Below are 16,542 nucleotides of genomic sequence, written 5' to 3'. Positions count from 1 at the left end.
GGAAACGCTTCTACAAAAATCTTTACATAATATTGCTTGTTTCCAAATTTGGTTATGAAAATAAAGATAGACTGCTCCCGTGAGAGTTTAGCAAAACAAACTTTGTAAAAGGGTTGTCCAAAAAAAGAAAAAGTTATCAGGATGAGCTCATGAAAAACTGACATTTAAGAACTTTTGGACTTTTAAAGGCCGCCACCGCACGATCAGATTTCTCTGTGATTAATCTCTGCTTCCTAGTAAACACAGCTGGACTTATCCAAGACTTCTGATTACTTATTTTTAACACAGGAAATAATACTCCAGTATTAATCACTGTATCTTTAACTAACTGTACACATCAGCCAATCAACAGTTTTCTGCATTTGAATTTTGTCACCACAGGGCCTTATCGAGTAGTTGAAATTTGGTCAACAGTTACAACTTGTTGCTTATATTAATTGATTAGTAATATTTATTAAGTATTAATAAGTTTATAGACAATATATGAAAATAATATATGGACAAATATAACCGACAGGACCCATTGTGCTGGTTTTTAAGCATATCTAAAGGATTTAAATTAAACTCTAGTATTTGTAGTCTTTCTTAGTGGATGTGAATCATTTGGAGAGTGATCAAATAGTGATGTTCACACTGCCTCCTATAACAAACTAAGATAAGTTCATTTTGGTTTATATTATAATGTCTAGATTACATCACAGAAAAGTACAAACGCAAGTCATGAAACATAGATGCAAAGACAAAATAATTGTGGTGTTTAGTAGCTGATGAGCCCTTCAGATCAGAGATGTCAAATTCATTTTACATCGTGGGCGAGTATGAGCTTAAGGTGTCCAGACCAATGAAAGTCCTCTTTCTATGAGTGTAAAGATGTTTCAACTACACGTTAATATTTTAATATAAGGAGTGCAATTTCAACAATATGTCTCACTTTTTCTACAAGCCTGACTGTATCAGCTGGAATTGTAAGAAATAATAAATAAATGTTCTTACAATAACAATAAACAGGTTCTCCTTAGCGGTAGGAGAATGTATGTGTATATATATATATATATATATATATATATATATATATATATATATATATATATATACAGTGTTGGGAAGGTTACTTTTAAAATGTATTCCACTACAGAATACTGAATACATGCCCCAAAATGTATTCTGTAACGTATTCCGTTACGTTACTCAATGAGAGTAACGTATTCTGAATACTTTGGAATACTTAATATATTATCATGCTGTTTACAACTACATGAATGTCCTATTGCTGTGATTTATTACTGTTACTGAAGGTACCTAGTACGAAACGTAGTAAAGGGACCTCTGGCTAATACGTCCGGTTCCCTGTCGGGCTGGTAGCCGAAAACTAGCTTTACTTTGTTGTCTGGGTCAACTTTGCTTGCGGGAGACAGAGAGAGGCGTTGAAAGGCTTCTCCAACGGAACTTATTTTTTCCGGAGGAAAACACGAACACAGTGTACAGTTGAGTCTTAATAGCTTGCTTACAAATGGGCTCCTCAGGCACTCTTCTTGGCTGCAGTGGTTATTATTATATTTACATGCTTCCAGCTCCCGTTTTTGCTCCGTGACAGCTCGGACTTTTCCTTTCTCTCCCTCCCTCGCTCACAGACACATAACGGGTATGGCAGTCCATTCTCCCTGCAGCACGGACTACACTGACCATCAGGCTAAATGCTTTAGAGCTATGCCTGTAGCATTCTGCCTTTTAGCTTAGCACAACAACAACAACAAAAAAGCGCTCTCTCACCCAGGAAACACGCAGAGAGAGAGCGCGTCACCCTGTAACCATGGCAACCGTAACGCTGCCGCCTGGAACAACAGAATGTAGCTGTCAAACAAACCCAAATAATCCTGACCCGCGACAATATGAAACAGGAAAGTACCGCCGTGTATTCCATTTATTTCAACAAAGTAACTGTATTCTGAATACCACCTTTTTAAACGGTAACTGTAACGGAATACAGTTACTCATATTTTGTATTCTGAATACGTAACGGCGGTACATGTATTCCGTTACTCCCCAACACTGTATATACAGTTAAGCCCATAATTATTCATACCCCTGGCAAATTTTGACTTAAAGTTACTTTTATTCAACTAGCAAGTTATTTTTTGACTGGAAATGACACAGGCGTCTCACAAAAGATAATAAGATGATGTACAAGACGCATCATTGTGGAAAAAAATATTTCTCAGCTTTTATTTACATTTGAGCAAAAAGTATCATGTCCAGAATTATTCATACCCTTTACAAACTGTCACAGTCTCTGGGAAAATCCAAAGTTCCATACCATTCCAAATAGTCAAAGCTGTTCTAAAGCATCCTAATTACCCTGATTAATTGGAAATAGCTGTTTTGATCAACTCAACAGGTGAAAAACAGCAGCTCTCTGCAGGTGGTCTGTGGACATTCATGGCTAAGACAAAGGAACTCAGTGAGGACCTGCAGCTGTGCATTGTGGCTGCTCACAAGTGAGGAATGGGCTACAAGGCCATATCCAAGTGTTTTCAAGTTCCAGTGGCTACAGTGCAAAGTATTATTAAAAAATACAAGATGTTCCGCACTGTGGAAAATCTCAGAGGACGTTGTCGGAAGCCAAAAGTGAAACCTGTGTTGGCCAGGAGAATAGTGAGAGAGGTGAAAAAGAATCCAAGGATCACCACCAAGGCCATTCTGGTGAATCTGGGCTCTGCTGGTGGCAATGTCTCAAGGCAGACAGTCCAACGGACACTGTTGGGTTCCACGGATGCAGACCAAGGAAAACGCCACTTCTCCAGGCACTTCTAAGGCATGCCAAAGCTCATTTGGCCTTTGCAAATGCTCATCTGGACAAAGAAGAAGGTTTCTGGTCTTCAGTGTTATGGTCAGATGAAACAAAAATTGAATTATTTGGTCACAATGATGTTGCCTTCATTTGGCATAAAAATGGAGAAGCCTTCAACCCAAAGAACACCATCCCCACTGTCAAACATGGTGGTGGAAACCTAATGCTTTGGGGTGTTTTTTTTAGCCAATGGACCATGGAACCTAATCACAGTAAACAGCACCATGAAAAAGAGCAATACATGAAGATTCACAACAACAACATCAGGCAGTCTGCAGAAAAACTTGGCCTTGGGAACCAGTGGACATTTTAGCACGACAATGACCCAAAACATACAGCAAACGTGGTGAAGAAATGGTTAGCAGACAACAACATTAACGTTTTGCAGTGGCTAGCCAGAGTCCTGACTTGAATCCAATTGAGAATCTGTGGAGGGAGCTAAAGATCAGGGTGATGGCAAGAAGACCCTCCAACCTGAAAGATTTGGAGCTCATTGCTAAAGATGAATGGGCAAAAATGCCTGTGGAGACATGCAAAAAGCTGGTCTGCAATTATAGGAAGCGTTTGATTGCTGTAATAGCCAATAAAGGCTTTTTTCTATTAATTATTGAGAAGGGTATGAATAATTCTGGACATGATACTTTTTGCTAAAATATAAATTAAACCTGAGAAATATTTTTTTCCACAATGATGCCTCTTGTACATCGTGTTATTATCTTTGGGGAGACACCTGTGTCATTTCTGCTCAAAAAAGAACTTGCTTGTTCAACAAAAGTAACTTTAAGTCAAAATTCGGCAGGGGTATGAATAATTATGGGCTTAACTGTGTACATATATATATATATATATATATATATATATATATATATATATATATATATATATATATATATATATATATATATATATATATATATATATATATATATATATATATGTGTGTATATATATATATATGACTCTAATCATTCACTGATCGAGTCTTTGCTGTACCATAAGCATCATCAAATGTTTATGGTAAGGAAAACAGAAATATTATTGAATCCTTTATTCAAACAGGGTGAATGAGATAAAAGTCTGTTTTTTTAAGACACACAGATGAAGAGCAGACACACAGGTAAAAGCACATGTGTTCACAAATTATGAAACATGTGTACAGGAGTAATTTAAGATACTGAAAATTAACTTATCAAACTGTTTAATTCATATTTATTGCAGTTCAGTTTTTTTTTTCAAGTTCTTTATGACTAGGTGGCACAGCTAATGTGCTCTTAACAAAAAAACACATTTACCCAGGGTAGTATTTGTAGAAGAGCAGTGTAAATAACCACCATACAATATTAAGCTTTATACATTACTCTTTTTAGTTATTACCTTCAAGTGACAAAAGCACAGGAACCTTTGCTTTAAGGTTTGATATGACTCAGAATGAGTGACTGAGCAGGAAACAGGTGAGGGAGGTTACAGAGGACAAGACAGAAATAGACTTCCATACTGCCAGATATCTTTTTGAAACCACAGCCATCTCCCTCTGGTAATTTTCAGCTTGAATACAGCTTTTAGACACTTTGCGTTGGCTTTATTTTTCCGATCTGGAAGCTACATCGAAGTTTTATACCGTGTATGAGTCAGACACATCAGCTAGGAGGAACTTTAGCCCATTCGACAGAACATATTGAACTCTTAGATGTTGTGTGCTTTTTTCAAATAAGATAAACGTGCATGACCTTTTTCACTTCAATGTTCAAAAGCATTAACGTCCTAGTTTTTATGTTTCAATCAGAAATTCACATCATGTTGACAGACTTCAGCAGCCTTATTTACCGCACTCCATGTACAAGGGTCTTTGAAAAAAGCCTGAATGAAGAGTGGAAAAAAGGTCACGACCACATCGTCTCTGTTGAGTCTTTGTTCACATTTTGTCTGTGAAGTAGAAAAATCCCATTGAAGTACTTCTAATGTTTGTTTGCTTTTTTTTCAAAATTCTGTAGATGCTGTAATATTTGGGGGCTTTTAACATATCTTTCTAATGTTATATTCAGAGTTGAAAAGTTTAATGAGCTTTTATTAAGCCTGATATTTCATGAAGCCTTGAAGGGCTAACAGGCAGCGTACCTTTAGGACAGCAAAAGAAACATCAGACACTGCTCTTTGAATGATGCATTTTTTCCCTTTGACTAGAGTTTTGGGCTGAAGGCCAGAGAGTCAGAGTGCCCTACAGTCACTGTGCCAAGACAATTACAGCCGGAAGGCTCCAGTCGGCACATTAGTGCCTCTCATATGGCTCGGCATCATAAGTAATAAATTCAACAAAAACGCTAGTAATGTTCTTTCATAATTTATCACTCCTCTCAATCTCTACTGTCTTCAGTTCCTCCAACACCACCCCTGCCTCTTCCTCCTCCAATACTAGGGCCTACACCCAGGTTTAGCATTACTTCACATCAATTATACATAAAGTATCGAACAAGCTTTCTCTGAGACCGCCTAAATATGGAGCCCCGAGTACTCCTCCAGGACCCTGAAGGACACTGGCCATCCCTGAGTAGCCTCCAAAATTCCCATCATGTGCCTTCGTGCATTTAACTACCTACTTCAACATCTCCCACTAAGACTTTCCCAACTGCAGTGTCATTATCCCACTCCTGGATCATCTTCTAATTGCCTTAATCATCTTTAAGTACTTGTCACTGGAATGTTTGCATCATCACCGATACAGAAAGTGGATATCTGCTAATATATCTGCTATTGTAATTGGATGAATTTTAAGTTTTTTTTCTACATTAGGTCATTAGGTCCATATATATTTGGACACTGACACAAGTTGTTGTTTGTTTGTTTTTTTTTGTTTTTTTACCCGTTTACTGAAACATACTCCAATTTAATTTATGTGATGGACATAATGTGTAGACTCTAAGCTTTTATTTGAAGGTATCCACATTTGAACTGGATGAAGGGTTTAGGAGTTTCAGCTTAACATGTGCCACCATCTTTTTAACGCTATTTGAACAGTTGATTTAAAGGCTAGTTCATGGGCAGGTGGGGGCAATTGCTTCATTATGTCATTATCAATTAAGCAGATAAAAGGCCTGGAGTTGATTTAAGGTGTGGTGCTTACATGTGGAAGATTTTGCTGTGAAAAGACGTGGTACAGTCAAATAAGCGTTCCATGCAGGTGAAACTAGCCAATCTTAACCTGCAAAAACAGAAAAAAAACCAATTAGATAAATTTCTGCAATAGTAGGAGTGGCAAAATCTACACTTTGGTACATCCTGAAAAAGAAAAAAAGCACTGGTGACTTGAACAACACAAAAAGACCTGGATGTCCATGTAAGACAGCAGTGGTGGATGATCGCAGAATCATTTCCATGGTGAGGACAAACCCCTTAAAAACAGCCAACCAAATGAGCAACGCTCTCCAGGAGTTAGGCATAGCAATATCCAAGTCTACCATGAAGAGAAGACTCCATGAAAGTAAATATAGAGGGCTCACTGCAAGATGCAAACCACTGATAAAACTCAAGAATAGAGAGGCTCGATTGCACTTTGTTAAAAAAAAAAACATCTAAAAATCTCGGTATAGTTCTAGGAAAAATATTCTTTGGACAGATGAAACCAAGATCACCTCTACAAGAATGATGGCAAGGTGTGGAACAGATCATGATCCAAAGCATACTACATCATCTGTAAAACACGGCGGATTCAGTGTGATTGCCTGGGCGTGCATGGCTCCCAGTGGTACTGGGACACTAGTGTTTATTGATGATGTGACACAGGACAGAAGCAACCTAATGAATTCTGAGGTGTTCAGAGACGTACTGTCCTCTCAAATCCAGTTAAATGCAGTCAAATTGATCCAGTGTTTCATTATTTCTCATTTCATGAGAAATGTATGTATCTGAAGAAGCATGCAGTGAAACAACTTGGTTGTGACCTTTAAATCATGCATACTCACACTCAGTAAAAGTTAAAAAAAATTTTTTTTTAAACTTGAATATGTGCATCGGGATCTTAAAGCTTAATCCATATTTTTAAGCTAAACTATATATGCAATAAAGATGAAAGGTTCTAGTTTATTTATGTTATTTAGTTCATTTCAGTAGGACACCAACCCCAAATGTAAAATGTTCAATTCAATCCAGTGCAGTTTTATTTATAAAGCACCAAATCACAACAACAGTTTCCTCTCGGTATTATTATTGATAACGAGGGGCAGCGGTTTATATGAGTGATCTGATGTGAGTGTTTTTCTGTCATTTACATTCATGCTACTTTATATGTGTGTGTGTGTGTGTGTGTGTGTGTGTGTGTGTGGTAAATGGAAAGTCAAGAGCTCACTAAATCAAAGTCTAAGTGTGATGCTAAAGAAGGTTAAATCTAAAGTGAATACAGGTATTGTGGTATGAGGTGGTAAAGATTTTCTAGGTCCAAGAGTGTGTTGATTCAAACAGCAGCAACAAAGACAAGTACTATGGATGTTTAAAGATAAGATAAGATAAGATAAGATAAGATGGCCTTTATTAGTCCCACAGGTGGGAAATTTGTTTTGTTACAGCAAAAGTGCAAAGTTATGTAGCAGAAATTAGAAAACACTGGAATGCAGTAAAATACAATAAAATAAAATAAAATACTATATACAATAGAATAAAATAGAATAGAATAATATATACAATAGAATAAAATAGAAATACAAATACTATATACAACTGAGTAGGAAAATACAAAAACACAACTTCGTCAGAAGAAGAATTGTACATATAGCAGTCTTATTGCACATGTGTGGGTTTGTGTGTTTGATCAGCTGCAAAAGTCTTTATTGTAGAGTCTGACAGCAGTGGGGAGGAAAGACCTGCGAAATCTCTCCGTCCCACACCGTGGGTGCCGCAGTCTCCCACTGAAGGAGCTGCTCAGTGCCGTCACAGTCTCATGCATGGGGTGGGAGATGTTGTCCATCAGGGATGACAGCTTAGCCACCATTCTCCTGTCACTCACCACCTCCACTGGGTCCAGAGGGCATCCTAGAACAGAGCTGGCCCTTCGGATCAGCCTGTTCAGTCTCTTCCTGTCCCCAGCAGAGATGTTGCCCCCCCAGCAGACCACACCGTAAAAGATGGCTGAGGCCACCACAGAGTCATAGAAGGTCTTCAGGAGAGGGCCCTCCACTCCAAACGACCTGAGTCTCTGCAGCAGGTACAGCCTGCTCTGCCCTTTCCTGTAGAGGGCGTCTGAGTTATGAGTCCAGTCCAGTTTGTTGTTCAGATGAACACCAAGGTACCTGTAGCTGTCCACAGCCTCGATGTCCATACCTTGGATGTTCAGTGGTTGCAGTGGAGGATGTTTGTGCCTGCGGAAGTCTACCACCAGCTCCTTGGTTTTACTGGCATTGATCTGGAGGTAGTTCAGCTGGCACCAGTCCATAAAGTCTTGAGTCAGTCCTCTGTACTCCTTGTCGTCCCCATCAGTGATGAGGCCGACTATAGCAGAGTCATCAGAGAACTTCTGCAGGAAGCACTGGGTGGAGTTGTGGGAGAAGAACAACTAGTTTAATATTAATTGAGAGTAAATTGTCTGGAATTGCATCTCTTTTCAGTCACAACTGGTGCAATCCCTACACATCTGGATGACAAGCAGGACTGGTCCTTGAACTGGTCTTCCTTAGATGTAACCCAAGAGGTTTTGTTGGAATTAATCGATCTCTATGTCGCCTCATTTCTTTTCTGTCTTTGTGTTTGCAGTTTAAGATATTAATGTTCTTTTCACATTTTTCTGCCTCAACGTTTTGAGTTTAAGTTGAATTTATAAAAGACACTTTGTTTGATCTGGAAAACTTGTGTAGTTGGCTCTGATGAGAATACAGTACAACAGGCTTTTTAAATACTAATTTATTCAGTGTTTTCACAACAGAGTTGATTATAATCTCATGGGGGAACCAGACAGGCAAATATCTATTAAAGTATGTTTTAAACCACATCAGGAGGCTATCTCAGAATCCATTTTGGTACCGTGTATGTGCTAAGACATCCCACATTTAGCATCAGCAATACATTAGTGGTCGCTTATTAATCAGAAGATGCCGTGGCCTATTTGATGAATTATTTATATCATCAGCACTCAACAAAAGCTCCTTTGATTTCACCCTACGAAAAATATTCACTCATTGGCACTTGTTGTGTGTGTTTGTGTACATGTGTATGCTTATAGTCCAGTTAAGTGATGTGATCTAAAACCAAACCACTGACCTTTCAGGCCAGTGCTCTCTGATGTCGATTTTTGGGATCAGTCCAGGTTGGACCTATTTTGGGATGAAATCGATGCCAGAGGTAGCCTTGGCTTTAGAGATGTATGAGCCCTATTTCGGGGCTTTCTGATACCAGTATCTGGTGTTTTACTGGCGGTTTGTGTTGGATATTTTAAGTGGCAAGTGGCGTCAGTGTACGGTAAGAAAAGATAAGGAGGAAGTGAGTATTCACTTTGTTCATCTCTGGTTTCTTTGCTCATTTTCATGTTTCTTAGAAGCTCTTTAGATCAATTTAATAAATTACTCAGAATTTATGATTCATATCATCAATTTCCCAAAGCTGGTACATTTAGTAAATGCTTTCAGTTAAACAGGACCTACTGTGCTTCTTCTTGTTTTATCTAATATGGCCAAAGTTTCAAATGAGTTCAGCGTATGTGCAATTAATTCCTCTGAAAGGAAAGCTCAGGATTTAGACTTTAGCTTAGACACTTTTTTCTACTCTTGGAACTCTATAATATCAGCCTGCCTTCTGTTTGCAAGGGGCACCCAATCAGAAGGCAATCAACTAAAAGTGAGAGGAGCTTTAATGCTGTTTGTTTCAGATCACTGATGAGCTGAGGGGCTACACTAAGGCACGGTAAAAGATAAAAAGATTTCTTTGAACTGTGAATCAATAAAATCGAAATAGCAGGTCCTCTTTAAAGCAGGCAGTAGTGGCAAGTGGAAGCACCAAAACATTTCCCGGTGGCCTAAAGGTCATTTTAGCCTGCCGTGAATTTGAGCAGCAATATTATAAAAGTGCGAATGAGTTGAGGGAACTATCAGACCACAACAGATCCTCTAATTCCATCCTATCTCTAGCATCCTCCTCTGTCATATCAGCCCTTTGCGGATCCTCCATCATATTCTCTGTGGTCTTCAACTTCTCCTCCTCCCTGGCAGCTCCATCTTTAACATCCTTTCTCCTGTATATTCACTCTGCCTCCTCTGCACATGTCCAAACTGCTCAACCTGAGCTGTTCCTCTGAGGTACTTTTTTCTAATCTTGTCCATCCTGGTCACCTCCGGCATCATCAATCAGCCCGGTATGTGCTTAATGTAAGAGCTGTCATTTTTAATTATTATTTTCTTATTTTAATGGCTGCATCCTCCAGGCTCTGAAAACCAAATGATGTCAGATGAGTGTCACTTTCAGTTAATGCTGTTTATTTAGAGCAATATGCTTTAGAAGCAGCATCTTATGATGTGAGGAGTTAATAAAATCCACTAATGGTAGACTCTTTATCACTGGCTTTTATTGTTAAAGTTTCAAATTGAATGAGAAGGAAATTATAGAAGGTCTGCATGGACATAACTTTGAATGGAGAGAAAAGCTATTTCTTAGTCTGTGATGGAGTTACATCCTCATATTACATCATGCACTCTGTGCATGTTGTCTCTTTAGTCTCCACTAGAGGGAGGCAGACAGTAAAATGAGCCTTGAACAAGTGTCACAGGGCCTGAGGGAGCCTTCTCTCACTGTTTTTCTTTATTACATGAGAATGAATGTGTGATAGGACTCCACTGAGGCATTAAATCTGTGCTGCAGATCCCAAGAGAGACAGGGGAATGATTAGAAAGTGGATCACGTAGCTGACTGGGAAAATGAGATTCAGGACACCTGTTGACCTTTGTCACCACCCTCTCTGTGTCCTTAAAGGCAAATTATTTTTCTGCTTGTCACATTTAGCAGAAATCATTCTAATCTTTGTCAGCCATGCCTATTTAAAGCCGTCCTGCAGTGATTTGATGTGTTTCCGGTCTCGTGTTGAGGTTGTTTTGATGGAAATGGGAGAAATGCAACTTTCTCTGCTTCCTCAGGAGTTCAGAGGTTAATTAGCAGAGAATAAGGTGTGATATGGAGAGACGCTATAGAGGAAGAAGCTGCACAGCATCAGTCATTTGTTCTGTGGTGGATTTTCCTGATGCACCTCCTTGTGAATTTTGGATATTTTTTTTATTATTATTATCACTGACGACAGGAATAATATTTACTGGAGAAATCCCAAGCCAGCTTCAGCTTTTTGCCAAAAACCTAATCTATGTGGTGTGAGAATATTTGAGCTTCCTCTTCGTGTGATTGGATTTCCTGTGGATTAATGTGGTGATCCAGATTTTTTGGGAGGGATTTTTTACTCTCATCTGAAGCATTTGACGTTCATGAGGGAGTTGGACCATCACACCCTGCTTTTAATTGTGGAAAAAATCCTGTAACATTCATTGGAGCACGACAGATCACCGGGGTAAAAAAAGAAAAAAAAAGAAGAAGCAGTCAATTAAAAAGGCAGAGGGGGAGAGCTAAATAAAGAATCATCAGGAAAAAAATGTGACAAAAAAAGAGTGATGAGTGACTGACACTGTTTCAAAGACAGGAAAAGGCAGTGGAGAAGAGTGAGACTGTGAGAGGCAGATGGATTAAAACAGGTGTCTATAGAGAGTCCAGTGATGTAGAAATAGAGGGGTAATAAGCGAGGAAAAGAACAAGAGAAGACAAGATAGAAGAAGAGGGGAAGATGAGTGTAAGGTGGGAGACGGAGGGACTCCAGACAGTTGGCATCGTCTGCCTGGTGATCATGTTCCTCAAACTGATGCACCTGCTGGGCCTGATCGACATCACTGAGACCGGTGAGATACCACAGGAGAGGGGAAGTGAGGAGGAGGAAAGACACGGAGCAATTTGCGAATGTTGTGAATGTGTTTGACCCAATCTGGATACGTGTAGAAGAAGACATAGCTGTAAGAGGCATGAGACAACCACAGATGGTGTCAACAATAAAGACTTCTTTTTTTGGCTTGGTTTTACACAGGCATCATTTTAAAGGCTGTAAACGGAATAACTGATGTAAGCTGACAGTCAGTCCCTGTCAGCCTCTGGTAATAATTGCTCACATGTATGTTCTTTTAACCCAAAGCTTGAAATATGTAAATCTTTTAAAATGGCAATTATAGATATACACAGTGTATTACTGATTCCTGAAATACTAATTTCAAACAGGAGTAAATAGTTTAATTTCCGTTTGGCATGAATACATATTTGGTGGTCTGGTGAGTATTTGCAGCACTGGGGCAGTGAAGGGAGAATTAACAATCATGGTAATACCAGTGCAGCAGTTTGGCTCATGTTTTAGTGACAGTTAGTGACATTAAAATTGACACGTTTTAAAAAAACTACTTTCCCAGTACCTCAGAGTGTGTATAGTACAGTAGCTACACAAATCACTTCTGTTAGAGCAATGATTCCCCAGTACCAGTACAAGTACCCCCAGGGTACTTCTCTAGCCATGGGAGTACGTGAAAGATTGGCTCAGCAATTACTTAGGCCAGTTAAAGACTTTAGTGGACATTAACATGTTTAAGCACCCTCAAAAACATGATTCTTCACCCTCAATGAAGCAATAATTTTGAGTTAAATGCAGCTGATATATATAATTCAAAGGTTTATTTATTCAGATAATAAATCATGAAGGAAAATGTACTTATACATGAATCTTTACCAATCAAGTAAATTCAGATTCCATTAAATTTGACATTTTATCTTTTATTTATGTAACAAATTATACATGGAACATTTCCATGTAATTAAATTAGAGCTAAAAGTAAGCATTTTGGGCACAGCTTTTTTGACTGCATAAAACCTCTCTAAAAAAAAAAATAAATGAGGAGTAAAATAAAGAAGAAAAACTGATTTACTTTTATCCAAAAGTAAATCAATGATTAAGATAGTTTTCTAAAATTATGCCTAACACTTTACATTATTACATAATGCATTGCAAATCCCAGCAAATTGAATTCTGTCATTTTCATTCTTAATGTATTATAATAGTTTTCAGTGTATTTTGTAGATTGTGTTATGTGTCTGAAGTTTCTGAAGTTTTGAGCCCTGGGTTTAACATTTCCATGGTAACAGATGCCTCCGCCAATCAGATGCCACTGTTTCAATTTAGGATTGTAGGTACAGTAAAAAAAGCCTTTTTGTTACAACGAAAAGGTTGATATGCAGACCTGTACTTTCTGTAGAAATACTTACCATCATCCCATGTTTTAGATACTTTACCCAGACAGACAAGGTCATAAACCATCTTCTTCTCACATTGTGCAAGAATAAATGAACTGTAAAGAAATGTTGAAGAGCCGATCACCTCCCAGCTTTAATCCCCTTCTCTGTGGTTTGGGTTTATGTTTCACAGTGTATCATATTTCCCCGCTCTGCTGGGTGTTTTATCCGAATATTATGTGAGTCCTCTCCTTTGGACCCATCGTGTAAACCTCACAGCGTCCGATCTGACTTGACGTGTTTTCTTTTTGTTTGTTTTTTTTTCTTCCTCTTACTGTCGCTCTCCCACTGTTCTCCATTTACGCTCTTTCACTCCATCTCGGTGTCGACACCCGTCCACCTCCTCCACCTCTGTTCTCTCTGTCTAAAGATGGTGAGTATGTAACAACACTAGTCCAACCAAACGGAGAAAACTTCCCTCCTTTTTTAAAAGTGTTTTCTTTTTGCCCAGCAGTGCAGTGCTTTCTCTTAGTGTGCAATGGTAACCAATGCCGCGACACTTAATTTGAGTGAGAAAGTGTCTTTGATCTAAATGATCAAACTTAGGTTTTCTGTGGTGGCTTTTGTTTTGAAAGTCGCTCCAGCCAGATTTGAAACATTTCCCACACCTCCACCCTCAGGATAGGCTGATTTTTGTTCTACAATAACTTTTTTATGTTTACTGAAGGCATGCAAACTTTTGCCTTTATACTATAAATATATTTTCCAAGTTACAGGCCCTGGAAGTACGTAGGGATTGGCTGGAATTCAGTGCTTTTTAATGGCCTTTCATTTTTAAATGCTTGAACCAGATTTAAACTGATTTGGTTGTAGTTTTTAATTATGTTTAAACAAGGCAAAAATAAAAAGTGATAAATTTCAACCTTGTTTTTATGTATTTCAAGGGCCTGTAGCTCAACTACTCATACATTATTGACCAACAATATCATCTGATTCTGATGGGGTCGTGTGGGATGCAGTGATTGAATTCTCATAAAATGACCCTTCAAGTTTGGTGACATGTCCACCATAAAGAAAGTACCTCCTCCTCTTATTTTACTCCCTTGTTCGCCTGCCTTTTCCTCCTCCACAGTTTTCTGATAATTCTCTCTTTTGAACTTCGAACATTTTCCTCTTATGCCTCCTCCTGTTGAATGTGTGAACCCGCCCACACCCCATCTCCGAATGTTGACCTGCATCCTCTCACTCAATGTCTGCCCCATCCTCCCTCTTTTTTCTCTCCATCCTTCCCTCCCTTCATCACTTCTCTCTCCTTCTCCCCTTCTTTACTTTTCCTCCTTTCTGTCTGTCTATCCATCCCTTTCTCTCTGTCTCTCTTCCTCCCACAGACAGCAGCGACAGTGATTTGGAGCTGTCGACCGTGCGTCACCAGCCAGAGGGGCTGGACCAGCTGCAGGCTCAGACCAAGTTCACCAGGAAGGAGCTTCAGTCTCTGTATCGAGGCTTCAAGAACGTGCGTCTAGCTGCTGCTTCTGCTGAGACCAGCCTAATTGCTTTGCTATTATTACTATGCTTTATATAGAGCTGAATTATTATTCTAACATGTATATCTCCTTATTCCTCCTCTCTTGAGCAGGAGTGTCCCAGCGGACTGGTTGATGAGGAGACATTCAAGTCCATCTATTCTCAGTTCTTTCCCCAAGGAGGTTAGACATTAAAACAATCTCCTCTTTTTCTGTCCTTTTTAGTGAGGGACCGAGGGTCATATTTTTCCACACCTGATTTATATTTCATAACTTTAAATAAGATTTAAACAAGATGCACACCCAATTATTTTGTTCTGAAAGCAGGCCTGAAATATGCCTCCATTCAGAAAAGAGGAACAAGGGTTACCCCAGTAGGCGTCAAAGGGGAAATGAGTTAAAAGCACTTAGCTACAAGAGCCACATGCTGCTAATGATCCAATTGAAAGTTCAATTTATCATGCTTTAATGCTGCCCTATTAAAATAATTTAATAGTATTAAATACACAGTGTGTCAGAATTAATCTGAAACCAAAGTCTGGAAGAATACCCAGACTGCCACCTTCAGATGAGAGGAAGCTGCTTTGGATGCTCAGGAGCAACCCAGGAGCCATCAGTGCTCAAGCCTGCTATGAACTGGAAACCAGTGAAACACCAGCTTCATTGCCTAAATACATTTTACATTGCCAAAGGGATGTAAAAGGGTGTTGACTACACAGACAAGCCAAAGCCTTCTGGAGAGAAGTGACACAAAAATTGATCTATTTGGGCACAATGACATGAGGTATTTTTGGAAGAGTGTTTTGTCTCCCTCCCCTTACCCCTGTTGGAGGTTACTTCCTGTTAAAAAGGAGGTTTTCGTTCCCACTGTCGCCAAAATATTTGGTCATGGGGGTCGTCTGGTTGTTGGGGGTTTCTCTGTATTGTAGGTTCTTCATCTTACAATACTAAGTGCCTTGAGGTGATTATTGTTGTGATTTGGCGTTATATAAATAAAACTGAACTGAATTGAAGGCGAAGCTTTACAACCTAAGAACACTGCACCAACAGTGTTGCAACAGGAAAACTAGTTTTAGAATTGAAAACGCAGGCTAACATCAAGGTTCCGGAACAGCCTTTCCAAAGTCCCAACTTCAATCATGAAAATTTGTTAACAATGTTTGAAAGCTGGGTCTGCGCCAGGAAACCAAACAATTTAAATGAACTCTACCAAATATGTGACCCTTTGTGCATTAAATCCAAAATAAATTAAACGCTCTTTCCACTTTGGACAAGAACAGTTCAAAGAAATCATTAAAAGCCCAAAATTATCATTACTTTCATACCAATGGTGCTTGTAAACTTCTGACCACAACTATAATAATATCACAAGATATGCAACTCACAATTTATTAGAGTAATTAAAAAAATCAAAACAGAACATCTATATAAATCTTTTGGGCCATATCTGGGTAATTCTAATTGTCTTTTGTTAACTAAAGTGGGCAAAAGTAATAAAAAATTCAACTTGTTTTTAGTTATGTGCCTGTCTAAAAACTAGTATGAAAGATATCACTGCAGAAGATTTTTTTTCTTATGCCCAAGAAAACAGAGAGTTGACCAAGATGGAACATTTTTGCTGGTAAAAGCAGTCAAATTTCAAGTAGAAAAATAAAAATTTAGGTTCTAGTTAAAGCATAAAATAATCTAAACAGACAATGTTTGTTATGCAGAATTCAAATTGAAACTGGACAGAGGGAAAGAGGACTGAAGCAGACAGTTGCAAGAATGGGCTTACAGAAGCATTATATTATCTATAATAAGTAAAGAGTCTAAAGCAAATAATTATAGTGCTGAAGAGTCCAACATGAGGTTCAAGCCTCTTCCCTAAGATAATGACTCCCTCTCCTTTGCTGT

The 16,542-nt window shown here is 38.7% G+C and overlaps 1 protein-coding gene across 6 annotated transcripts in view; it reads left to right on the top strand.

The window, feature by feature from the left end:
- kcnip3b (Kv channel interacting protein 3b, calsenilin) overlaps positions 1 to 16,542 on the top strand; it is a 60,446-nt gene that overhangs the window by 37,729 nt on the left and 6,175 nt on the right. For 3 of the 6 annotated variants that reach the window (XM_039620337.1, XM_039620340.1, XM_031727932.2), the window contains 3 exons: positions 11,890 to 11,892; positions 14,512 to 14,636; positions 14,760 to 14,829. In XM_039620337.1, coding sequence (XP_039476271.1) covers positions 11,890 to 11,892; positions 14,512 to 14,636; positions 14,760 to 14,829 — 198 coding nt within the window. Of the gene's footprint in view, positions 1 to 11,391; positions 11,755 to 11,889; positions 11,893 to 14,511; positions 14,637 to 14,759; positions 14,830 to 16,542 lie in introns of those variants that run through there. The other 3 variants (XM_039620336.1, XM_039620339.1, XM_039620338.1) reach the window with 2 other exon arrangements.

The sequence above is a fragment of the Oreochromis aureus genome, linkage group 12, assembly GCF_013358895.1.
Source record: "Oreochromis aureus strain Israel breed Guangdong linkage group 12, ZZ_aureus, whole genome shotgun sequence".
Lineage (NCBI taxonomy): Eukaryota > Metazoa > Chordata > Actinopteri > Cichliformes > Cichlidae > Oreochromis > Oreochromis aureus.
The sequence above is the reverse complement of the archived record's forward strand: the minus strand, read 5'-3'. Positions and strand labels throughout refer to the sequence as shown.